The 24,515-nt window shown below is 56.3% G+C and overlaps 11 protein-coding genes across 11 annotated transcripts; 5 read left to right on the plus strand and 6 right to left on the minus strand.

Annotated features, from left to right (window-relative positions):
* The first annotated feature begins 78 nt into the window (after window positions 1-78).
* On the plus strand, window positions 79-2,812 carry WHR41_03897 (uncharacterized protein). Its single transcript, XM_069372503.1, has 3 exons — window positions 79-227; window positions 280-562; window positions 623-2,812. Exons 1-3 carry the CDS (start codon window positions 215-217, stop codon window positions 2,577-2,579), a joined length of 2,253 nt encoding a protein of 750 aa, XP_069230557.1. The 5' UTR covers window positions 79-214; the 3' UTR covers window positions 2,580-2,812.
* Window positions 2,813-2,977: 165 nt separating this feature from the next.
* On the minus strand, window positions 2,978-3,853 carry WHR41_03898 (uncharacterized protein; the record flags this gene model as incomplete). Its single annotated transcript, XM_069372504.1, has 1 exon — window positions 2,978-3,853. One exon carries the CDS (start codon window positions 3,851-3,853, stop codon window positions 2,978-2,980), a length of 876 nt encoding a protein of 291 aa, XP_069230615.1.
* A 601-nt stretch (window positions 3,854-4,454) lies between these two features.
* Window positions 4,455-5,474, minus strand: WHR41_03899 (uncharacterized protein; the record flags this gene model as incomplete). The annotated part of the gene is made up of 1 exon (XM_069372505.1): window positions 4,455-5,474. One exon carries the CDS (start codon window positions 5,472-5,474, stop codon window positions 4,455-4,457), a length of 1,020 nt encoding a protein of 339 aa, XP_069230687.1.
* Window positions 5,475-5,957: 483 nt separating this feature from the next.
* Window positions 5,958-7,635, plus strand: WHR41_03900 (uncharacterized protein). The gene is made up of 3 exons (XM_069372506.1): window positions 5,958-7,260; window positions 7,316-7,401; window positions 7,459-7,635. The coding sequence occupies exons 1-3, from the start codon at window positions 7,116-7,118 to the stop codon at window positions 7,489-7,491; spliced, it is 264 nt and encodes an 87-aa protein (XP_069230637.1). The 5' UTR covers window positions 5,958-7,115; the 3' UTR covers window positions 7,492-7,635.
* Window positions 7,636-7,730: 95 nt separating this feature from the next.
* Window positions 7,731-8,807, minus strand: WHR41_03901 (uncharacterized protein; the record flags this gene model as incomplete). The annotated part of the gene is made up of 1 exon (XM_069372507.1): window positions 7,731-8,807. The coding sequence occupies one exon, from the start codon at window positions 8,805-8,807 to the stop codon at window positions 7,731-7,733; it is 1,077 nt and encodes a 358-aa protein (XP_069230638.1).
* Window positions 8,808-9,230: 423 nt separating this feature from the next.
* On the minus strand, window positions 9,231-11,516 carry WHR41_03902 (uncharacterized protein; the record flags this gene model as incomplete). Its single annotated transcript, XM_069372508.1, has 1 exon — window positions 9,231-11,516. The coding sequence occupies one exon, from the start codon at window positions 11,514-11,516 to the stop codon at window positions 9,231-9,233; it is 2,286 nt and encodes a 761-aa protein (XP_069230635.1).
* A 254-nt stretch (window positions 11,517-11,770) lies between these two features.
* Window positions 11,771-13,175, plus strand: WHR41_03903 (uncharacterized protein). The gene is made up of 2 exons (XM_069372509.1): window positions 11,771-12,327; window positions 12,389-13,175. Exons 1-2 carry the CDS (start codon window positions 12,002-12,004, stop codon window positions 13,119-13,121), a joined length of 1,059 nt encoding a protein of 352 aa, XP_069230636.1. The 5' UTR covers window positions 11,771-12,001; the 3' UTR covers window positions 13,122-13,175.
* Window positions 13,176-14,964: 1,789 nt separating this feature from the next.
* WHR41_03904 (uncharacterized protein) lies at window positions 14,965-16,333 on the plus strand. The gene is made up of 2 exons (XM_069372510.1): window positions 14,965-15,304; window positions 15,361-16,333. Exons 1-2 carry the CDS (start codon window positions 15,227-15,229, stop codon window positions 16,141-16,143), a joined length of 861 nt encoding a protein of 286 aa, XP_069230633.1. The 5' UTR covers window positions 14,965-15,226; the 3' UTR covers window positions 16,144-16,333.
* On the minus strand, window positions 16,218-17,045 carry WHR41_03905 (uncharacterized protein). Its single transcript, XM_069372511.1, has 3 exons — window positions 16,882-17,045; window positions 16,579-16,816; window positions 16,218-16,517 (listed from the first exon to the last, which is right to left on the minus strand). Exons 1-3 carry the CDS (start codon window positions 17,001-17,003, stop codon window positions 16,488-16,490), a joined length of 390 nt encoding a protein of 129 aa, XP_069230634.1. The 5' UTR covers window positions 17,004-17,045; the 3' UTR covers window positions 16,218-16,487.
* A 356-nt stretch (window positions 17,046-17,401) lies between these two features.
* On the minus strand, window positions 17,402-19,828 carry WHR41_03906 (uncharacterized protein; the record flags this gene model as incomplete). Its single annotated transcript, XM_069372512.1, has 1 exon — window positions 17,402-19,828. The coding sequence occupies one exon, from the start codon at window positions 19,826-19,828 to the stop codon at window positions 17,402-17,404; it is 2,427 nt and encodes an 808-aa protein (XP_069230631.1).
* Window positions 19,829-20,300: 472 nt separating this feature from the next.
* Window positions 20,301-22,350, plus strand: WHR41_03907 (uncharacterized protein). The gene is made up of 3 exons (XM_069372513.1): window positions 20,301-20,453; window positions 20,559-21,152; window positions 21,204-22,350. The coding sequence occupies exons 1-3, from the start codon at window positions 20,397-20,399 to the stop codon at window positions 22,209-22,211; spliced, it is 1,659 nt and encodes a 552-aa protein (XP_069230632.1). The 5' UTR covers window positions 20,301-20,396; the 3' UTR covers window positions 22,212-22,350.
* The last annotated feature ends 2,165 nt before the right edge of the window (window positions 22,351-24,515 follow it).

Here is a 24,515-nt window from a genome sequence, read left to right on the forward strand (position 1 = left end):
AGGAAGTCGGGGAGCGGATCTAACCTCCTTTGGGAAATCAGATCAAGATCTATCACGTGATTTCGCGTTCAGTCCGACACGAGCGCCACTATACTGCCAGGCAACGCCGAACGCCGTCACTTCAGGCAGGCTGCAGCTCTGTGCCGATAAAAAGGGTCGTGCTTCTGCTGGAATGTCGCTGCCACCACATACCCGTCGATGATAATTCTACATCATGCCGCCCAGCGGTAAGTCCTCTAATTGCCACGCGGAAGGGTAGGCGCTGATCTATTCACACAGCACCTGATACGATTCGTATCCTCGTCTCAACAGACAATCATGTGGGCTATAACGAGCGGGACCCCATCCGGGGCGACGACAGCTGGAAAGCGTTCGACGAAGTAATGTGTTTGGCCAAGGAGCGTGACGTCGACATGGTCCTTCTCGCTGGCGATCTCTTTCATGAGAACAAGCCGTCTCGGAAGTCGATGTATCAGGTCATGCGAAGCTTGAGAATGAATTGCTTTGGCGATAAACCCTGCGAGATCGAGATGTTGAGCGACGCGAGCGAGCAATTTGCTGGGTGAGTTGTGAGTGGCAAGCTCGACATGTAGATGCCGAGATGCTAATGCGATATCGACAGCTCATTCAATCACGTCAATTACGAGGACCCGGATATTAATGTCGCAATCCCTGTATTCTCGATTCATGGCAACCATGACGACCCTTCCGGCGAAGGACATCTCGCCGCCCTTGACATCCTCCAGATGTCTGGGCTCCTGAACTACTACGGCAGAACACCCGAGTCCGACAACATCCAGGTAAAGCCTGTACTCCTACAGAAAGGATCGACGAAGCTTGCACTATATGGAATGAGCAATGTTCGTGATGAACGTCTATTTCGAACGTTTCGCGACGGCAACGTGAGATTCTTCCAGCCAAATGTGCACAAGGATGAATGGTTCAACCTTGCCAGTGTGCATCAGAACCACCACGCCTATACGGAGTCCGGCTACCTCCCTGAAAGCTTCCTTCCGGAATTCCTTGACCTCGTTGTATGGGGTCATGAACACGAGTGCAAGATCATTCCTGTTACGAATGCGGAACGTGGTTTCAAAGTCATCCAACCTGGATCATCGGTGGCCACATCGCTCTGCATTCCCGAAACAGTAGAAAAGCATGTCACTATTCTGAGCGTCACTGGCAAAGAGTTCACGCACGAGCCTATCAGACTGAAGTCTGTCCGTCCTTTTGTCATGAGAGAAGTTGTGCTGCAGGACGACCGTCGCATGCGCCAAGTGGGTCAAGCAGGCGGCGACAACAAGGCTGAAGTGGACCGCTTCTGCATGAAACAGGTCGACGAACTGATTGAGCAGGCAAACCAGGAGTGGCTGGATGTGCAGCAGGAAGGCAATGACGAGCCCGACGAGGAGCTGGTCCCACCGCTACCTCTCGTCAGATTGCGTGTCGAGTACACGGCACCAGAAGGCGGGAACTTCGTTATCGACAATCCGCAACGCTTTTCTGCTAGGTACGTTGGCAAGGTCGCGAACACAAGCGATATTATCCAATACCACCGCAAAAAGGCCACCGCGGCCCGGAAGCCCAAACAGACCATCGAGATGCCAGATTCCGCTACCTTGGCCCAGCTCGGCATGGACGCCGTCAAGATTGATGAGCTTGTCAAAGAGTTTCTTACTGCGCAGTCTCTTACCATTCTTCCTCAAGCGCCTTTCGGCGACGCTGTACAGCAGTTCGTACAGAAGGACGACAAGCATGCCTTGGAAGAATTTCTTCTAGAGACGATGGACCAACAAGTCGAGCATTTGGTCAATAATGATGGCGATTTGTCAGACGAAGACGAGATGGCCAGGATGATGGAGCAAATGAAGGCTTCACGCGAACAGAATTTCGAGCAAGGCGGCCGATCGACTAGAAAGCGTACGAACCGCAAACCGAAGCCTGACATGTGGGATTCGGATGAAATGGGGCACTGGGAGGATGACCCCGCCTCTATCATCCGAGACGACCTAGAACATGACGACATGGATGTCGACGAGGAAGATGACGACGGAGACAGCGTGACGGCCAGCCGTGCTACTAAGACTACCCGTGGAACTCGTGTTCGCGGGCGAGGTGGCCGCACAGCAGCGGCGGGCACCACGCGTAAGGCCACGACCGCAGCGAAGAAGGCGCCTGCCAAAGCCCCAACGAAGGGCCGTGGCAAGAAGAAAGACCCGACTCCCTCTGAAGATGAGGACGAGCAAGACGACGTGATCATGTTGGACGACGACGACGACGACGATGACGAACGTGGGAAGGGGCTTTTCGTGAGCCAAGATTCGGCCCCACCCAAACGTGCCCCGGCAAAGAAGACAACCGCCGCATCCTCTCGGTCTACAGCTGCGAAGAAGCCTGCTGCTAGCAGTCGTCAGACCCAGATCAGCTTTGGCGCCAGCCAAGCAGCGTCATCGAATGGCACTCGCAGAACGGCTAGCACTCGCGCTGCAGCGCCTCGCAGGCTGCAGGAACCGAGCGAAGACGAGATTAGTGATGATGATGCGTTTGAGACGCCACCAGCCAGTGCGATGAGGCGGTAAAGGCTCACCCCTGAGCCATGCCTTGTTTACGAGGAAAGGGTGTTATTCTCCAACAGAACTGCATGTCTCAGGGTCGAGACATTACATTAGCTTAGCGACGGCGCAAGGAAATGGTCTGTGAGCACGGTACAGGATTGCTACATTATGTATCCAAAGAAGCTTCAGCACCGGCTGAAATAATAGTCAACGCCTCACACGCCTTGATCTCAAGGCCCGTCTCCAAGGCCGAGAATGTCCTTTCCTTTTGCCCCGAGTCCATTCCCGTTCTACATCCCTGAAACGCCTTAGAAAATATAAGCAAGAATTCAAGGCTGGATAGGAATCGTGAAACTTCTTCCACCAAACACAGAGGCGTGTCCGTGCACAGCCTTCGTCGCACACATCACCAAAGCAGCACTCTATCGGTAGAACTCGCCCCTCTTAACGTTGACGCCGTATTCTCCAACAGCCATGCCCAGATCCTCCATCGTGAGAACCGTCCTACCTTGTCCACCGCCGGTTCCACCGCCTCCGTATCCAGCCCTCGGTCCACCGAGAGGCGCGTTCTTTCCAGCATCTTTCTTTCCCTTGCCAGCGGCTTCGCCCTCTCCTCCGCCGCCACCGGCACCCATGCCGAATCCAGCGGCACCTCCAAGGCCAGTGAGCGGGTTGTTCGATGTGGTGTTGGTACTCCTGATGCGCGAGTACTGGTACGCGTCCGCTGCGATGTCCGCGACGAACTTCTGCGTCGCGAGCGCGAGGAGCCGCGCCAGGCGGCGGTCTGTCTGCGGAGGAGGCGGGAGGCCGGCCAGCGTGAGGTAGTAGTCTGTGACGGCGTCGGGGATGAGCGGGGTGTAGTCGTCCATCTTGCCGAGGAACTCGCGCAGGCTGGCGTCTTTCTTTTGCGGGATGCGCGGCTCGATGACAGCTTGTGGGTGGGTTGCTTCGGGGCCCAGTTGCGGCGGAGGGAAGGCGGGTGAGCCTGGGTTGGCTGTTGAGGGCCCGGCGGAGGGAGGCTGTTGGGAAGGCGGTTGCTCGTTCATTTCGTTGGCGATGGAGGTGTCGATGTCGGCGTCTGTGGGTTGACTCGGCTGGGATGGAGGTGGTTGTGTCGCTGTCTCTTGTGTGGGTGCTGATGCCTGTGTGGATTCGGCCGCGGCTGGAGTCTCGTTTACTTGTTGAGTGGACTGATCTGGTGCGGCTTGCTGTGTAGGTTGTTCAGGCTGCTGCTGAGGTTCCGCGGTCGGCAATGCGCCATTGGTGGGGGCAGTGGGAGGGGGATTGGCATCTGCCATGGCTGCGATCGCGTCTTGTTGACGATATCTGTGATTGCGCCGACACGTGATCCACCGGAAGGCGTGAGTGTGTGAAGCTCGATATCCTGATCTCGAGTGATTGGTTCCGTACGATTGGCATGTGACGCTGGCGTTGTTGAAGTCGCGAGCCCTTGGAGCAGCGCGCACCAGCAAGCGGAATGGATTCCGCTGTCTCTGCTCTTCTGCGATGGCTCTCGGGACTTGACTTCACCCGAGACTTGACACAGAACGAGGTAGGTGAGATACTTCATTGTGATTTTGCAAAATCAGTTTCAAACTGTATGGAAGACACTACAATCGTTGCATCCAAGTACCCGGACTTGTTCATAACTTTGCTTTCAAGCGATAAGTTTGCCCTCAGTCCATGGTGCCTGGTACACCGCCACGCAACCCTGGCACTACTGACGTAGCAATGCCATTTGTGAGACCTACAATACGCACATGTGTGCGTTGACATTGGGAGTCACGCGGTGGTACGCTATTTCCGCGAGATATAGGTCGGATGTGTCGGTGAAAGCTCACCATGCCCTGCAGGGTTGCTTCGCGCCGGATCCTGACGATCCCCCGTATCTGTTCTAACCTAGGCCTTAGGAGGCGGAAGGAATACATTCAACACCCTTCTGGGTATTCTTTTGAACCTCACTCCCTCCCATGTCCCAACGATCGCTCCAGCTTGGGTGACGTACACTGTGCCACCGAGCACATCTTTACCCTCTGAACGCATTCGCACGTAGCTCCGAATGTCACCCTCACATCCTGGACGGAAGCTGCTCGATATTCTTGCAGAATCCCAGCCATGGCTGATGTATGCGTTTTTCTTGGTGTCCTCGTCGCTCGCATTGCAGATAAATCCGGAGAGGTGGCAGGAGCCATCGAGGTAGTATGGCCCAGCCAGTTCGTTCTCAGATTTTTCGCGAATTTCGAGGAGTGCCGTAGCTTCCAAAGCTGTCTTGTCGATGATGACTTCGCTCATGGCTTGATAGTCACCATCATACTCCACAAACGTCTTGAAGAGCTTATAGGCTGTTTCGCGCTGGATGGTACGGACAGCGCCGGACTGTTCCACCATCGCTCTTGCCCGCAATCTCTCAATATGAGCAATGATCGAATGCTCAAGTGCCGACCATTCAGCGCGCCAAGAGGCTTCGCTCTCAAGTCGAACCGTGCAATGAGCGAGCTCGTCGATCTTCATGCCTTCCGGAGAGATGTGACTGAAGAAGCATTGCACGGCTCCAGCAGCGTCGATGCCATCTGCAACGGCGCGCATTTCCAGCCATTGCCCCTTGCCAATTTGGGGATTCTGCGCTTTGAGTGGTTTGTCGACATGCATCTCACAGACATTCAGGCCTGGAAGCTCTTCCTTCCCACGAAGTTTCGCCAAGATGTAATTTGCTACTGTGATGGCCATGTCGCCGTACAGACCAGATGGAGTGAGGGTGACACCGTTGCACTTGTGATCACGGAGAACGGGCCAAAGCCCGGGGTCTGCGACACAAGACCTAATGGTGACAGTAGCGGATGTGTTGGCCGTGTAGGCCTCGGAAATAATGCGCTGGCATGAGGCCGAAAGGTCGTAGCTGTTTGTGCGTGTTGGCTGCATGGCTGTGCCAGGTAGTGTCACGCTGATGAACGAGAACGGAGTGAATAGGGCATATGATCTCAGTATCGAGTGGCGGCAGATCCTGCGTCAGAATTGTGGAAATACTTCAAGCATCATGAGTATTTACTCCTGGTCTTATAGGCACCCACGGTTTACAGCTAAGTGAGAATCGGCGGTTGCATTCTGCGCTCTGGTGATCTACGTGCCATCCGGCTCCGATGCATGCTTACGGCCGGCGGATCAGCCTTCAGATCGAAAGACGGCCGCATTCGAGAAGGCAATGGCGGCAGTGATATTGCAGCAGTCCTCAAACACTTGTGCGTGAGCGTGAGGTGAGATGGACGCTGGAAAATGTCGGAGCCGCGTGAGCTGCAGGTGCCGACGTTGCAAGCCGCCGTGCCGAGCCCCACAGGCAGCGTTCAGGAACGAGTCTTGGTGGCACGGTTCCAACCTCACATTCATCCATCCTTTTGGCTATGTCAACCTGCACACATCCCTGTAAGGAGATTCAAAAACAAATGTGATAATCACTTTTTGACGCGCCAATGATAGCCGCCGTGCCTGCATCTATCGTCGACATGCACCGCCCTGCCGCAATGAGCTCGAACTCCGGCCTTGAGCTTCTTGACGAATCACAGACAGAAATGGACATCTCTTTCGGATTACATAACCGGTAGATGTGACGATTGTGGCGCATCTGACACGCTAGGCGCTGTAAGGCAAAGGAACTTGATCCTGGAAGTATTGGCAATATCAATCAAAGAACCTTGGCTCTCCACAAGCCAGCCCGCGGATGCAAGGATCAGGTCCAATTCAGGCGTCTCCCCTGTCGTTTACCTGGCACGCCCAATCGCGGGATAGAACGACTTCACACAGTGTGCAGACCGCCACGTGCCTGTCAAGCTTGACTGCCGATAACGACCAGCATGTAGAACCGGATCGGCAGTAAAACGGAAGCACACCTGCAAGCGGCCTGTTTACTGCTCGAGCAGCCAACGGCTTACATGGATGCACGTCTGATCCTTGGGTTGCTCCTATCTTCTGGCCACAATGCTATCCTCGCGTGACGGCGATACTTCGCTGTTCTAGATGGCTGCCGACGTCCAGGCCCAACCAAGAGACTCCACTGTGAAGTACCTCAGATGGAGCATTGATGGGAAAATGCCCGTGAGGGTGTCCAGTTCGCGGCCAGACGTCACACATCGGTTGATGTTGCTGCTTCACCCGCGATCGCCAATCGCGCTTGACCATTGAAACAGGACGGCTCCCGCTCTTCCGCCAAATCAGGACGTGAATCTGGGATAACCACCCTTGAGGCATCCTTGCCTTTTAATCAATCTTTCGTACCTCGCACGGCTTGGTAGTCGATTGACATCATTCTGGCCAGAACAACATGTCTCACAACCAACTTCTTCAAGTGACCGACAGGGATTGGACGTGCAAACCCATTGAATTGAGCAAGTCTTGTCGACTTCATCCCCTTTCTTCACACGGCCCAGAGACGATCTGGTGTCGATGCTTTGAGCGAGCCGTAGGTATAAAGCAAGCGCTCAACTCCTGCAATCATCCCATATCTCAACCACCACCTTCATCCTCCACGCATCACACACATCCAAATCTCAGCAATCAAACCCGGTTACAATGCAGTTCACCGCCACCATCCTCGCCCTTGCCGCCAGCGTTTCTCTCGCTGTTGCGCAGACCAACCCCGCCCTTTGCGGCGGCAGAACCGCCCAGTGCTGCCAGCTTGACGCTCTTGATCTGGCCGCTGTCTCTTGCGAGAACCGTATGTGATGGAGAGTCATTTACTTCTGGGTCACGGTAGCTAACACCTTCTACAGCCAGCGGCTCGCCCCAGACCCTCGAGGAGTTCGACTCTGTCTGCGCCGAGACTGGTGTCACTGCCCAGTGCTGCGTGCTCCCGGTCGTAAGTCTCGCTCTCATCGCGCACGTTAGAAGAAAAAGGATGCTGACCCTCTTGTAGCTCGGCCAGGGCCTTCTCTGCAGCAGCCCTTAAGCGATGGGTTGCGATTCAATGACAGTGGGAATGGCTTGGGAGTGGAACATCAAAGAGTTCGGAGTAATCTGAGAGAGTCCTGTCAATCCAATGCTAGCTCAACCGTGCCATAATATCTTGTACGAACATGCTAAGATACGAAAACCTCGCTCAACTCGCATCAGTAGGGTCTTCGCAAACGCATCATAAACACGCGAAATGTAACCAATCTGCACTTATCCTGCAGATCATCAGCTCCCTCACCGTTTCCAGTCGGGCAAAAGAACCATCCTTCCCTGAATCTTCCCCTCACCCAGGCGCTCAAGCACTTGCGGGAGGTCCTCGATCGACCCTGTCTGAACCTTCGGTCTAAGTATACCCTTTCCCATCAGATCAAGACACTCTTCATAGCTCTGAACACTGCCACTATAAGATGCCTGAATACTCAGGCCATTCGGCACAAACACTACCGGAATCAAGGGCGCTTGCTCGCTCAACAGCCCAACCAGCACCAACCTACCCGCAGGCCGCAGCGCCAACTGCGCGCTCAGGACCGTGTCCGCGTGCCCGACCAAGTCGATGCACGTGTCGATCGCGATCTGCCGCTCCGCCACAACCTTGTGCAACTTCTTCGCACCAGGATCGTCAGTACAGAACGCATCCTCAGGTCGCACGCCCAACCTAATCGCCTCGTCGACCGTCTCGCGCCGCTTGTCAACGACCAGCACCCGCTTGACGCCGAGGTGCAGCGCCGTCTGCAGCGCGTTCATGCCCAGCCCTCCGAGCCCAAGAATCGCAACCGTCTGGTCCGGCTTCACAGCCGCAGTCACTTTCACAGCGTGGTAGGCCGTCAGGACCGCGTCCGCGGACACGGCCGCGAGCGGCATCTCGAGGCCGTCCGGGAGGCGGAAGACGCTGCGCGCGGACACGGCCGCGTACTCGGCGAAGAAGCCCTCGCGGCCGATGCCGTACGCGCCGCCTTCGCTCTTGCACAGCTGCTGCAAGCCGCGGGAGCACTCTGGGCAAGTAGGTTGGAGGCAGCCGGCGACGAGGTAGAGGCCGACGCGGTCGCCGGGTTTGTAGAGGTTGCTGTCGACGTTGGAGCCGATCTGCGCGATCTCGCCGGCGCCTTCGTGTCCGAGGACGAATTCGTTGGCCATGCCGTACATGGATTCCTTGATTCCGAGGATCGTGCAGTCGGAGTGGCAGACGCCCATGGCGAGGATCTTGACTAGCACGTCGTCTGGTCCGGGCTTGGGGGTGGGCACTTGGACTCGGAGGGGTTTGCCATGGCCAATTTGGCATTTCCATGCTTGCATTTGGTCTGGGACGGGCATTTTGAGTTGCTCTTGTAGGATTGTATGTTGGTGATGTTGACAATCTTGGGTGCGTAGGGCTAATATAATATGTGGCGGGGCTGTGTCAGCAGCTGATGTCGATCATGAATGGAAGGATCGTGAGAGTTGCATCCTGCGATACCTCCGAGATCAGCTCCAGCTCAACTGCCTTTAGATTTGATTGTTGTCGTGTTCCTATTCAATCATCAGAGGCTGTCAGGTTTGGGTGGATCGCTGCAGCGTCGTTGATGCTGATTTCCCTCGGCCCATGATCATGCGGGGCCAAAGGCGATCCACAGGCTGGGTCACTAAAGCAGTAGCTGAATGTACTACAACAACTTGTCGAGACTTATCTGCGAGTGTCATAATGATTTCATATATTTTTTCTTCGTATAGCTGTCATCAACGACTTCAGTCGTCCCTTCACTCCACAGCCTTCGGCCTGCCCTTCCTATCCACTCTCTGATCCCTAGGGTCAAACCCACCGTTTCCCCAAGCAGCCCACTCAGGCGTCGCATCGCCAATGTAATCGTGAGGACCAAACGGCTTCCCGCTCTCAACGAGCTCGAAGAACTTCGGGTAGTCGATGAGCGTGTGCCAGCGCATCTCGCCGTTCTCGCCCGAAGGCAAGTAGTACCTGCTGCGGTCAGCGAGCAGAATGCAGCACGAGTGCGCGTGCTCGGCGCCGATGCCGTAGTCTAGACCGCGGCGCTTAAGCGCCGCCTCGAGCGCGAGCACAAAGGCCGAGACTTCCTCGTAGAAGGGCACGTTCTGCATCGTCAGACCCGCGCCGGCGGCCGTGCTGGTGCCGCAGTACGTCACGCCCTTGACTTCGACGAAGCTGGGCTGCGCCTGCTCGACGAGCTTGGCGTAGCCCTCGGCTTCCTCGTCGATGTTAAAGCCCTTGACGAGCGTCAGGCGGAAGACAGTGCGATGCGTGTCGCGCTTCTCGCGCAGAATGTCCATGCAGCGCATGAAGCGCTCCCAGAAGTCTCTGTGGAGGGGTCTGTCGATTTTGCGCAGGGTCTCCTTGTCTGATGCATCGATGGAGACGTAGAGCTGTGTTACGGGGCCGAGTGCCGCTAGTTGGTCAGGGTGTTGTGCGTTGCAGACAAGGAAGCTGGAAATGTGCTCCTTGTGCAGCATGCCCAGAAGCTCGTTGATGTGCGGGTAGAAGATAGGCTCGCCGACCAGGCTGAGAGCGCAATGCCTGATTCGCATACCCTCAGCGAATCGCTCTGATCGAACACCAGGTACACCTCTCAGCATTTTGATCTTTTTGTAGTGTTCCGCCTTGATTCCTTCAAAGATCATACCAGGTGGATCAACCTGCCATCTCCATGTAGTGCCGACAGGGTTCGTGCCATGGCGCCAACAGAAGACGCACTTGTTGCTGCAGCTCAATGACGGCGTTGCTTCCATGCAACGATGCGATGCAATGCCATAAAAACTGAATTTGTAGCATGAACCACGTCCACGCAGAGCAGACTTCGTCCAGCGGCAGATCTTGACGCCAGAGTGCGTTCCCACAATGCTATATCCTTGCTTCGTAAGCGAGCCGTATGTAGGCGACGCTTTGGGAACCATTGCTTTGGGTCCAGATGATTGCACTGCGGTTTTTGAGGTTGTCGTGAAGTCTACAGGGATCGGGGCTTTGCCTCCGATATCCTCAACATCGTCTGTCGACGACTTCTTCGCAGACTTCTTCTGTACTCTCGTGAATGAATCATCTGACTCTTCCTCATCCTCGGCCTCATCTTCGTCTCCACTCTCGACAGCCTCTCCGCTTCCAGAAACACCTTCGCCGAGACCCTTGCCCTCCGCCAGATCTTCCATGATGCTCTTCAAACCGGTCCTCCACTCCGACAGGCTGGCATCGGCGTTGCGCTTCACATCTGCCAAACCGATCGGGAACGCCCTCTTCCTAGCGGTCAACTTTGACATCCACTTGTCCACTTCGATCGCCTGGCTGCAGAAACCTTGTTGTTCCGTAGGCCAATCTTGCTTATCGCCAAAGCCAAAAACCGAATAACCTGCCAATTGCTGCAAGGGCGCGGTGTCGATGCGGAAGTCATGGTGCGTTTCTTGCAGGTGCGTAAGGAAGTTCGAGAGCTCCGTATCGATATCGTAACTCGGAATGAGCAGGAGGTAGAAGTACGCCGTTCGCTTGCTGTCGTCCTTGGGTTTGGGAATCGAGATGAAGAAGTCGTCGTAGTCAAGCTCTGTCAAGTCGTACGTCTCCGGCGAAAGGATTTTACTGTCTTCGGATTGGCGCGACAGCTCTTCGGCAAACCTCTCAGCGTAGGCGCGTGTCGATCCACCAAGAGAGTAGTAAAAGACCAGAGGTTGGATCTGTTCCGGCACAGTCTCGCGAACGGGAGAGGACTTCGCTTTCTTACCGCCCGTCACTCGCTTTGGCCCAGCCTTGGGACGAGTCGGCTTCTTTGCTGTAACGCTTGGCTCATAATGGTCTGTCTCTGCGAGTTGCGCTTTGGCGTCCGTCGCAGACGGCAGGACAGCTACAGATTTCTCATCGACCGGCGACGCAAGTGGCGGCGTCAGAGCAACTTTGGCTTTGCGACTCCGCCAATGCACGACGAGGCGCACAATGGCGAAGAGCACGCCGGCCGAGAGCAGGACCTCGACGCGGTGAGCATGCCAGAGGAACAGCAGCTCTGCGGGCAGCTGCGCAATGCCGTCGACGGCCATAGTCTGGGTGCTTACGGCGTCCGGCGGTGGATGGTGGGGTGCATGAGGGGTGCGCGAGGGCGAAATTGATTGACGATGAATGTTTCTGGAATTCTACAGCGCCCCGCGAGCACGCGAGTCGTGAAGGACGCGGAGAAGCTGTCGCCGGCAGGCACAGCCAAGGCGCTGCCCGGCCTTGCTGCAAGGCTGACGCTGACGGAGCCCGGGAGCTTGGGCTCGCCGCCAGCCATTCGCATCTTCGCCCGCAAGCCTCTTGCTGCCCATCGCGCTCCCTCTGTGCATGGTGAAACCTCGACCGTTGTTATTGCCCTTCGCACACCTCCCGCCGCCCACCGGCCGCCTGCGCCCATACATGCAGGCCCGGGTCATCCCATTCCGCCCTCCGACCATGCCATAAACCGAGGACGCGCCTGATCTCCCCAACTCCATCCCTCTCTATACCACGCCTCACCGCAGGCAGCCATCACACGGCACACACTCCCGCCATGACCGGCCTCTCCAAGCACTGCGCCGCCCTCTCCTCTCCGAATCCGTACGCCGTCAGCCTCGCCGCCTTCCTCGTCCTGGGCATCCTCGTGTCCTACTTCCCGCAACATGCGAAGATCATCCAAAGGCGGACCAGCGAGGGTCTGTCGCCTTGGTGGGTGCTGCTCGGCGGCTTGAGCTCGATAGCAGCCATAGGCAACATCTTGACTCTGCCGGCGAGTCGCGCGGATATCGGATGCTGCAAGGAAATCCGCGGATCCGAATGCGCCGCCGCGCTTTTAGGCGTCGCGCAAATCGGCTGCCAGTGGGCGTGCTTCATGTTCATGTAAGTGATTAGCGCCGGACGACGGGAAGACCGCAGAACGCGTTGAAGCTGACAGAGCCAGTGTGATGCTCTTCCTCATCTACTTTCCGACAGAGCCGGATCTCGTTTCCTCCGCGGCAAGCATCACATCCACCGCCCCGCCCAAGCGCCGCGACGCAGTAGTGGTGGGTGTCACTACTCTTCTCGCGCTTCTCGTTGTCGGCATCACGAGCGTCGCCATGGTCGCGGCCTTCCCGCACCATACCCAAGGCTGGGCGAATCTCCTCGGGTCCATCGCGGGCGCTCTCGCCGCAATCCAATACCTGCCGCAAATCTACTACACCTTCAGGATCGGCGACGTCAAAAGCCTGAGCATCATCACGATGCTCATTCAAGTCCCGGGCGCGTTCGTTTTCGCTTTCAGCCTGTGGCTGCGCGTCGGATGGGCTGGCTGGAGCACGTGGCTCGTGTACGTGGTCACCGGAATACTGCAGGGCGTGTTGCTCGGCTTGGCGATCAGCTACTACCTCGCGCGTCGCAAGAGCAAGAGCGGCTCCACTGGCGTCCCTAGCATGGAGGATGAGGAAGAGAATCTGGAGGTTGATGATGCTGCTGCGGAGGAGCCGCCACTCCCGACTGAGCGCACGAGGCTCATTTCAAGAGATAGCTCGGGAAACGCCAGGCCGATGCCCCAGCGCATTCGCGGCAGCCACGGCACTCAGAGGAGCGTGGCGAGCAATAGGCAGCTTGGAATGCTGTATGCTGCGACGCCGCCTGAGCATGATTCGGACAGTAGCGAGGGCAGTGGGAAGTAAACGCAGTCATGTATCTATACCTTACCAATGCAGCAGCAATTTACCGATGACCAATCCCCATGCCAGTTGAAAACGACATGAAACTTGTTTGTTCGCGGCGGTCAGCGGCCATTTTCCTGGTCTCATTGACACAAAACTGCGGCAGGACGTGTCCTCACTTGACGTCTCCGCAGCTGAAACCTCCCAACCCCAAAGTGTGGTTGTGCGGATGCAGGCCCTCAACTTCAACATCGCCTTTTACCAGGGAATCATCGTTCTCCAACCTTCATATCTATGTGTGCGCATCGTCGCGATCGCCTTTCGAGATGGCAAGAGGAGAAATGGTTGCCGGCTGCTGGGTTGGGAAGTGCATCGGTTGAATGAGCGCTATCGCCGACGGAGGCGTCAAGCAAGTTTCTTGGCTCGGAAGCTGGATGTGCGACATGGTGGCAGCAACGCGACAGTATCTGCGCAGGAGGCAGGTGTACGACAACGGTCACGTGCGCGCTCCTTGCCCAAAAAAGCAAAGCCCAAAACAATCACAAAAGCGAACGCCCCACCCCGGACTCGAACGCAGCAAAAGAACCACCCGACCTCGCTCGGCGGGTGTCAAGAAAACCCACGGTGTTAAGGCGGATTTTGCTTTCGGTGGCTTCGGCCGGAGAGCAGTCGTCGATCGTCGGCAAGGGGTCGATGTGAAAACCGGCCTCGTCTGCGCTCGTTCCACTGCGCCACGCATGACTGAATTGCCTACTCGTGCTCTGGTTATGTCACAGGGAGTTGCACGTGAATATGTAGGTGAAGCGGGTGCGTGGGGGCTGTCGTGGGGGTACTGAGGGGGTGGGACGTGAGGTTAGAAGAGGTGAGCTATGGGTGTTGGTAGATGTATACATCATATGCTAGCGATATGTTATTGTTATAGGCGTTTCAACGGTGTTGTATGGGGATGGTGTTGCTGGGGATGAAGTGAGGTGAAGTGAGGTGAAGTGAAGTGGCATATCACGTGATAGGGGTACCCCCATCGAACTTGTCACATGGAGTAGGCGCGAGGAGTTTCGACAACTCGCATGCCAGCTGTTGCCACATGGCAACGTAAGCAGTGCAAGTAATACGTGACCATAAGCTCTACATCACATAATCGTGGAGGCAAGCCTGGTGTTCTGGATAGGAGCGGAAGACAGAGTGTGAACCCTAACCCTAAGTATCCATATAAATTGCTAAGGCCGCTTGTCGGAGACGGAAGTGGACTCGGTGCTTTTTCGCTTCCAGACACGGTCAAATCAGATATGCGTACGAATTTGACAATGGTTTGATTCGAGGTGGTTTTAGTGAGCAAACGAGGGCTGCTGAGTGTTGACGCTGGATGCGCTCATGAGAGAGTCGGATCCGCCGAACAGGTTTGGGTGGTATGTGTGTGCCCATCGACTGATCACTCATCAGGCGCGAGCGATGTTGGGCGAGCAGGTCACTCCATTCAAACTCTACTGTGTCAGATCAAGTGATCTGACATGGTTCTCGTCCAGTGCGACGGCTCGCACGTAAGGCGGGCGACCGCTCTAGGCCGTCTGCTTGAGGGGTTGCGTCGTTGCAAAGGCGCTTATCGGCCGTTCTTCTTGGGGCACGTTGCGAAGCAATTCCCTATTTCGACTGGTGATGTCGTCATGGGCTCAGGAACCTTCACACAAGAGCACTACAAGGTTGTGGAAGGAACAGTACACTTGATCGCAATCGGACAGCAGATTTGTTTGCATCCAATCACTTTTGCAAAGACGGGCTTTTCTTGCGGCCGTAAACAACGCCACACGCGGAGTTGCAAGCCCGCTTTGTCCGCTTGGTCGTGCCCCCCCAAACCAAGCGACCTACAGGTACATGCAGGTGTATTGGAATTATCGTGCTTCTCCGCCATCGAGCATCGCAAGCCATGTGTTCGATCTTCGTATTTCGCTGACAATTTGTCCGATTACGATTGTCAGCATTCGGCCGTACCAACACCTCAGCCTCTGCTACGTGGCCAGTATATATACACGCGTCGAACATAGAATCATTGAGAATTTCACGTAGGACATACTCTTGTGTCTTTATTTTCTCATAGAACACTGCTACAAAAGCATCTTTGGATTGATATCATGGCATTCAAGCCTTTGCTTGTACCTGAGGAGAAGCGTCCGACGTCTGCCTTCTGGGGTGAGGCACTATGGCACAATGTAGGTTCTTCGTTTTCCGCATCGATTCAAGGAGATGCTCAGACTAACGCTCTCAGATGATGCGTGACCAGTTCACCATAGCCACCTGGCTCGCCATGGGAGCTTTGCTCCAATCCCTCACATTCCTCCTCCTGGGCCACCTCGCTCTTCTTCCAGCCGCAGCCTACCTCGCCCTACGCCTGGCCAGCACCCTCCTCGCCGCGGCAGGCTGGAAGCATAACTCCCTCATGGACGGCGTAATCCTCGGCAAATTCTCCACGGCCTTCCCCAACTCCAAAGGAGTCTACCCCAGCAAGCCCGCCGACTCCGAGATCGTTGTCTTCCTCCTCGGCTTCCGCAACAACCACCCGCTGGGCATCCTGGCGCCGGGCGCCAAGGAGATTCAAGACTACTTCATGCAGATGATCCGCGACCTGGACGCGGGCGCGGAAGAGTTCGGCATGCTGGGCATGACGTCCTGGCGGGCGGCGTCGACGCGCAAGACCGGGAACGAGTTCATGCAGGTCGGGTACTTCAAAACTGTCGAGGGACTGCATGCTTTCGCGCACTCAGAGGAGCATATGAAGGCCTGGAGGTGGTGGAACAAGAATGTCAAGCGTTGGTCGCATATGAGCATTTACCATGAGACTTACCAGGTTCCTAGGGGGAATTGGGAGACAATCTTTGTCAACACGCATCTTACGGGATTGCCGAGTTCGAGGATGAAAACGGAGGATGGACGCTGGGCTAGCCCGGTGGTTGATGCGAAGAGCGGTCTGTTAAAGACTGCTAGTGGGAGGATGGCGAGGAGTGATGCGAAGGAGCATGATGAAATGGTGAAGGATCCCTACGAAGTGTGAGCGTTTGATCGGGTGAGTTGCGAGCTCGTTGATTTGAAAATTTACACTTCTCGATTCATTGGAATCAAATTTGGGGCCCACTCGGGAAAAGGCATCTTTGATATTGTCCAGTTCGATCGCAGGAGTTCATAGAAGCAGGTCAAGGTGGAAACTGAGAAACCACTGCATACAATCAACGGTTTATCATGAACCATGGAGCGCATGACCCAACGATACGCTGATCATCAATGCTTTTCCGGTATCCCTTCCAACGCCAGATTCCAATCGCCATCGAATGCCCCCAGCGATCCAAGCCCGTATACCCAAATCCAACGCCAACTCGAATGGTCCGCAACAATGCGTTATTAACGACGATCACCCGGCGTCCCAAATCCCTACATTGATCGAATTAGCTCACATCTCCCCTCCAATCTCTCCAGCAACCAACAAACATACATATAGCGTCTTCCCCTTCCGATGCAGCGCATAAACAACATCGACCGTCGTGATCGTCTTGCGCTTCTTCATATCCACAATCGCGCAGACATCGCCCATCACGCTCTCCAAAAAGCGGCGCAAATTGAGGCGGATCTCTGCGTAAATAGACGACGAGATGCGCTTGACGCCGCCGCGGCGCGCGAGGCGGCGGATGTCGGGCTTGGTGATGCCCTGGATGTTGTCGCGGAGAACTTTGCTGTAGAAGCATGTCAGAGAGAATGCAAGGTGGAGGAAGGTGATGTGTCGTCAAAGATGGTATACCGGTGGCGCTTGGCTCCTCCTTTACCGATACCGAGTCCTTTGCTGGCGATGCCGCGGCTCGCCTGGCTCGATGCGAGACGTTTGCCGGCGGCGACGTTCTTGCCGGATGTGGGACGCACCATGGTGGAATTGCGATGGGAAATAGTCGGAAACGGGTTGCGTTGCGGTTGCTGTAGTTTGGGGTCTGGAAGAAGCGGGGTGGGAATGTTTGGGGAGTGGAGAACGCAGGGGGTGAAGTGAAACTGCTTAAGCGCGCGGCTACGGCGTCGCGTGACACCGAGTGCGCGGACGACCTGGACTTCAATTCACTTCACGCGCGAGAAAGTGAAGGCTTGGTGGGGCCAGAAGGATTCTTGCATTGTGCCTGAGGCGTTCGCTGAGAGTCTCAGCTGCTGGCAGAGATCTGCAAGAGGAGGGTTGATTTTAACATGTCATTAGTGATTGCACAGCTACTACCGCATCCAGAATCTATACCTAATCTTCTTCAGCATCATACCAGTCGTACTTCTTGTCTCATGTCTCATTCCCGTATACCTCCATGCGCTTGGTATCCGCCTCCGCCGTAAGCGCCTCCTTGGCCGCCCTGACCGTACTGATATCCATATCCACCATTGTACCCTTGTTGCTGTCCGTATCCTCCCTGCTGCTGCTGCTGGTAAGGCTGCACATGAGGCTGCTCATAACCCTGCTGATAAGCGGTGGGATACGCATCATGATCGCCAGGCTGGAATCCTGCAGGCTGCTGAGGTGCCTGGCCGTAGCCCGGCTGCTGGTATCCACCGTATCCCTGCGCAGGCGAACCTGTGGACTGCGGCGGCGTGCCGTATCCGGGAGCGCCGTGGGGAGCGCCGGGGTTGTTGCCCTCGAACTCTCGCGAGCCGAAGATGCCGCCTCCGCTGGAACCGTGCCCGCTGCTGCCTCCTGAGAAGGAAGACAGGATGTTCGAGATACCGCCGCCTGAGCCACCCTGTCGGTTGCCGGAGCCTGCTAAAGATGAGATCATGCCGCCGATGCCTCCACTGGAGCCGCCTCCCTGGTTGCCGGATCCTCCAAGTGAACCGAGCATGCCTCCAATGCCGCCAGCTGAGCCGTGGCCGCCGTGAGGGCCATGTGCATGGCCGCCGTGGCCCCCAGAGCCAGGGTTAGGGAAGCCAGTCATTTGCTGCACGGTGTGATTCTTGCCTGCCTTGACGCTCTCCGAGCTCAGGACGTTGTTCAGTCTGTGTTCAGCGTCGCGCTGGTGGTGGACCCATTTCTCCACGGTCGCAAACATGTTCCTATGCAGCTCGAGGTTGTTGTCGCGTAAGGCCGGGTGGTGGAAGACCCTGCAGACGTCCTCCAAGACCTCGTGCTCAGGCACGTTCGGGTGGTCCCAGGCGTACACGATGCGCGGAGCGACGTACTGCAAGATCGTTGCGGCCACTTCGCCTGCCGGCTGATTGAGAATGTTGCTGAAGTGATCCTTGGACAGCATGGAGTGAGTCGGGTCGGAGCAGTGGGGATCATCCCAGACGAGGTATTGCTGCTTGGCACTCGCGTCGATGACAGTGCTGCTACCAGTCTTCAGAGAGTTGGATGCAGCAGCGATGATAGGCTTGATATAAGGTGCAAGCAGACCCATGATGAAAAGAGTAACCTTCTCGCTGATCGTCTCAATCATTTTCTCAAGACCAGGGATCTTGCTAACGATGGAGGAGATCGTGCGCACGACCTTATCGCGGAACTGGAGGATCGGGTAGATCTTCGCAATGGCGGCCTGAGGGTCGATATTGGTGCCAGGGACGTTCGGGCCAGGCGGACCACCCTGAGAGCCAGGGGGAGCAGCGAAGGTAGGGTCCCCACGAGACGAGCTGTACCCGTCACCGTAGCCAGCATTAGCGTTACGCGCTGCTTCAGCATCCGATGCAGCTTTGAGACTGTTGGCTTCTTGGATAAGTCCGCCAGTACCAGGAACCTTGCCAAGGAGACTGATGAAGTCGGCGCTAGATGAAGATGATCCGCCCATGCCGCGACTGCCAGAGCTGTTGCCTCCGCCCTGCGCTTGCGTGAGGGCGGCGTCCATTTCGTCGACCTCTGTTTGAGTTATGTGATCGTTCGCTTCACCAAGAACTGAGTGAAGGAAGTCGACGCCTCCGAATGTTCCAGTGACGAGAGGATAGGTGTGCTTGCCGTGCAGGTTGATGCCGGCGTTGACGCCAACATGAGGGAAGACATTGTGGAATCCCATCTCGCGAAGGGCCAACTCGACGTAATTGGTGTGGGCACCAAAGTCTTCGACACAGTGGAGGCCCTGACCCAAGCATCTGAGCGCTTCGCACAAGTCTTCTTCCCGTCCCTTGTTAGCACCATGAGTGTACATGCGTCCGAAATGGATGCTGCGAGCAAAGCTGTACTTAATGTAGCCGGCGGAAGTAGCCCACCCGCCACGCTCGTTGGCGATGTAGTTCTTCATGCCAGTCTGTGGATCAATAGCGAGCTCCTCGGGGTGGACTGGACCGCGGAGGCGTGCATCGTACTTTCTCGCGTCTTCATTGTCGGCGTAGTCCTTGGGATTGTCGATGTGCTCTTCTGGTCGGTAAGTGCCCAGTCGCTCCGCAGTGACCTCAAACTCAGCAGTGGCATAGCCGAACGACATGAAAGCAAGGACCCAGACAAGAATGCGGATAGTGTCGGCTTGGACGCCCTTGAGCGTGCCAACGTCGACAGCCTGAGAGTAATCGCGGAGCCAGTTGCCAAAGTAGACGCGCTTGATCATCATGCTGGACCATTTGTGACCCTTCAAGCAAGCGACCTTCTCTAGCATGTCTTCGATGTCGCCATGGCGCCAGTTGTGGCCTTCAATCTTGGAGATCGAGGCGATGTTGCCTGCGCCGAAGGCATGACTGGGAGTGGCCAGGCAGAGCAGTGCGATAAGCCCAAGCAGGAGAAACAGCTTTGTGTTTGCCATGGTGGGCCTGAGTGATCTTGTTGTGTTCGGTTGTGGTCAGAGTACAAGAGAGCCTCGCAGGCGGGGTGAACTGAAGAATATCAAACTCGCGCTATAGACTGACGCTCGGCGGAATCGTGGGCTGCATGAAGCTGCCAGCTGAAGCTGCGTGTGGTCAAGTGGCTGTGCTGCGGGTTGACGTAAGACGAAGGCGCTTGGGTTGCGAGCGAGTCAGATCGCAGATCTGAGGGCAGACGGGATGAAGCTGGGCAGGCAGGTGAGTAGGCGGAGGAAATCAGCGGTAAAATGTCATTGTCATTAATCGAGTGGACCAACCCTGTCCGAACGCTATAGCGGGCGATTAATCAATTCGCCCTACAAGGCTGCGCGAGAAGGGTGGCAGGGCTGAGGGGCGGTGGCGCCGACATCGCTGCAAGGGCAGAGCCTCAATGGCTGAGACCCCGCCAAAATTTAGACCAGTCATGCCACCGGCCGGCCCGCCAGCGTGTCCAGACATTCATCTGCTCAACGCCTGTATTTCCACGCCTTGGTATATTGCTCGTTACCGTTGTATCGTGCGACTTCCAGTATGGCATCCCACTCCGCCTCCCAGCGCTACCTGAGCACGCGTGGTGGCTCCTACGACGTACGTTGAACCCCGCCATCAGCCGGCGCATCGCGCATTGCGAATCGCATCTTTCGATCGGTATGGCAAAGCACGCACAAGAGCTTACGCTGAGAAGCTAGCCAGCTCTCCTTTGAGGATGTCGTCCTGAAGGGTCTCGCCAACGACGGCGGCCTGTTCATCCCCGAAGAGATCCCTTCCCTGCCTTCCGACTGGCAGACCGCTTGGAGGGGTCTGTCTTTCCAAGACCTCGCCTTCGAAATCTTCTCCCTCTACGTTTCGCGAAACGAGATCCCGGAAGCCGACTTGAAAGAGATTATCAAGAAGAGCTACGGCACTTTCCGCGCCGACAACATTGTCCCGATCACAACCCTCGACCAGGAGAAGAACCTCCACCTCCTTGAGCTTTTCCACGGGCCCACCTTCGCTTTCAAGGATGTCGCCCTGCAGTTTCTCGGCAACCTCTTTGAGTACTTCCTCACTCGGAGAAACAAGGGCAAGGAAGATGGTAGGAACAGGGAACACTTGACAGTCATTGGCGCAACCAGTGGTGACACCGGATCTGCCGCCATCTACGGTCTGCGTGGTAAGAAGGATGTCAGTGTATTTATCATGCACCCCAAGGGTAAGGTCAGCCCGATCCAGGAGGCCCAGATGACCACTGTACTGGACGCCAACGTACACAACTTGGCCGTTGAGGGCACCTTTGACGACTGCCAGGTAAGGATGCTGAACACCTGAATGGCGACGATACCATACTAACAGAGACAGGACATTGTCAAAGCACTCTTTGCCGATCCCGAGATCAACCGCACACACCGCCTCGCAGCCGTCAACAGCATCAACTGGGCTCGCATCCTGGCCCAGATGACCTACTACTTCCACTCCTACTTCTCCATTGCGCGCCAGACTGGCTCCTCAGACCCCAAGGTCCGTTTCGTCGTCCCGACTGGCAACTTCGGCGACATCATCGCCGGCTACTTCGCCACCCGCATGGGTCTCCCCGCCGACAAGCTCGTCATCGCGACCAACGAGAACGACATTCTGCACCGTTTCTGGAGAACCGGCCACTACGAGAAGCACCCCGTCCACGGCCGTGAAGCCGAGGGCGGCATCGAAGAGGACGGCGCAAAGGCACACTCAGAAGGCGTCAAGGAGACCCTCGCACCCGCCATGGATATCCTCGTCTCCTCCAACTTCGAGCGCCTGCTCTGGTACCTCGCGTACCGCACCAGCAAAGTCGAGGAGACCAACCGCCGCCGCATGGAGGCCGGCGAGAAAGTCAAGACCTGGCTCGCGCAGCTGAAGAACGACGGCGGCTTCGGCGTCGACCCGGAGATCCTAGCCGCCGCCAAGGACTCCTTCGCCTCCGAGCGCGTCAGCGACAAGCAGACCATCGAGGCCATCAAGGACGTCTACGGCTGGGCGCTGCCCGCGCAGAAAGACGCTGGGCGCAAGGCTACTACCGGCACCGAGCATGACGGCCACTACATTCTCGACCCGCACTCAGCGATCGGTATCGCGGCGTCGCTGCGCTCTATTGCTGACGCTGGCAAGGGCGCGCACCACATCTCGCTTGCGACGGCGCATCCTGCCAAGTTCTCGCACGCCGTCGAGCTGGCGCTCAAGGACCAGCAGGGCTTCTCGTTCGAGACTGTGCTGCCGGAGCAGTTCGTCGGTCTCGAGCAGAGGGAAAAGCGCGTGCTGGGTGCCAAGGCCAGCTGGGAGGGTGTGAGGGAGATTGTGGTCAAGAGGGTTGAGGAGGAGAAGAGGGCATAAAGGGACACTGCACAGTTTCAGACTGTGAGTTGTGGTAGTTTGTGGGAATTTTGCGCGGATGGAAGATGGAAAATACCTTATGCATTGGGTAAAATTGAGCATCAGATAGAATTCAAAGTACAGTGATTTTTGAGACCAAGCATGATTTCGAATGTGCAGATATTACTTTGCTATGAGCATCACTCACCTGGAGTTGATGATTTGGCGGGCGACGAAACTAAGCATTATCTTGAATGTATATTATTTGCAAAATGTGACCTCGTTCAGCTGTTCTGGCTTCCTTAGTGAAGCGGGCTTACGCGTTGCGAGATCCCTGTCCAAATCCGACAAAGCGTGCCCAGTTCGAACGCGGTGATGGTCGCCCACTCGCATCGGTAACGAGCGATTGCTGCGAGCTACTCTAAGCTTCCGGCGCACCCTTCAGTCGAGCAATCGAGCAGAGAGCGTCGGGTCATGGCGTGGCGGTGCCGGACTACATGTCTTGTCGGCGGGATCTATGTGCGCGGTGATGAGCTTCGCGACACTTTTTTGTCTTTTTTGTCCTTTTTGCCCTCATCATCTATCTACCCTCCAACATAACATGACATAATATACATTATTCCCCAGCAATCAAATGTTCCTATCCGTGCTGACAAACTAGCCTTATATAATTATATATGTTGTCTCTTTTCCTTCCATCTCACAAGCCTCATACACACGCTACGCTGCTTCACACACGCATCTCTTTGTTTTATATCACAATGTCGCCGCATCCGTCGTTTGCCGCCATGCCAGACAAAGCACAGCTCTCTCTATCATGCACGATTCCTATCATTATCGTCTGCTGGATTGCAGCTCCAATTTTTCTGACATTACTGCATTCCGGTTTTGGTTGACACCATCATGGCCACGGCGGAGTCTCAGCAAAGCACGCCCAAAGCACATTCCACAGACGAGGAGTTTCCCAGCAACGACACCTCAAGGTTTCGGCAGGACTTGCAAGTATTGATTCCAAGTTTTGTCGAAAGATTCGACGCCATCGTTCGAGGCAAAGACGACGTGATCGAAGAGTATGGATTCCTATACAATCGTGCCAGACACGATCTGGCGATTGCGCGAGCAACAAAAGTACGGAAGCCGAGCGTTCCGTCTGTCGAACCGGTCAAGCCTACGAGGAGTCGGAGCATTTGGTCTGGAGCGTCTCTACCGAGAACCACTGCACCAAAAGAGGGTGTCACCACAAACGAGGGCCATTTGACCATGAGAATCCAACTGCGACTCTTGCCAGTGCTATGCATACTTAAGAATTCAAACAGATCACCAGCCGCTCGGTCAGAAGCGAAAGCCGTCGCTCAGCAAGTATCGCAATATGCCCTCGACAACAACGCCAGCAACCCTCTCATCGCTCGTTGCAGCTACTACGTCGCTCACTCTCACCTCAACCTCAACGACAAAACGCCATCCCAAGACGCACTCAACTGGTTCCAGCGCGCGACAGAAGCCTCAGAAGCCGGCTACCCTGAAGGCCAATGGGCACAAGAATGGATAAACCACTACGAAAGCCTCGGCTACAACTCCCGACCCAGCAGCTCCAGCAGTTGGCTAAGAGGGAAACTCAACGGCGTCTGGAGCATGGTCTGGGGCAGCAAGAACATTAGCGATGCCGCATCCTCCAATGCATCGAAACCACGCCCTGCGCCTCTCACTCACCTCCACTCAGACAACAGCAACAACAATGACCGTGCGCTCCTCCGCGCAACCTCCGGCGAACGCATCCCCTCCTTCTCGACCCAAGAGTCTTCCAACTCCAACTCCTCCACCTCCCCAACCAGCACCGGCACCAAAACAAGAGACCACCACGGCCTCAAGTGGTCCCCCAACCACACCTTCGGCAAAGGCCAAATCACCGAAGATATCACCTTCGAACTCGTGCACTCCCCGGAGCCCATCCCCGAAGAAGACGAATCCGAAGACGAAGAAACATACTACCCGGCCAACGTCCTCGGCGGCCTCGTCGACGCCGCTGCCCTCAGTCCCGCCCTGCAGCACCGCCCGCCCGTCGTAGACCCCAACCCCGGCCCCCGCCGCATCAAGCGCAGCTCCATCGACTACATCCCGCCCGGCGCCCTCGGCAGCAGCAGCGCGGCCTCGTCGCCGACCGTGCGCGCCCTGCGCATCGCGAACCTGGCTTCGCCGCCCTCGTCGAGCACCTCGAGTCCGACTTCGCTTGCGCAAGGCACGAGCTTCTCGCCGTTCAGCAGCGAGGGGTCGTACTCGCGGAGTCGGAGCGAGACTTTCGTACCGTCGAGTTTGCTTGCTGGGTCG

The sequence above is a fragment of the Cladosporium halotolerans genome, assembly GCF_011745625.1.
Source record: "Cladosporium halotolerans strain TM138-S3 chromosome Unknown Sca10, whole genome shotgun sequence".
NCBI lineage: Eukaryota > Fungi > Ascomycota > Dothideomycetes > Cladosporiales > Cladosporiaceae > Cladosporium > Cladosporium halotolerans.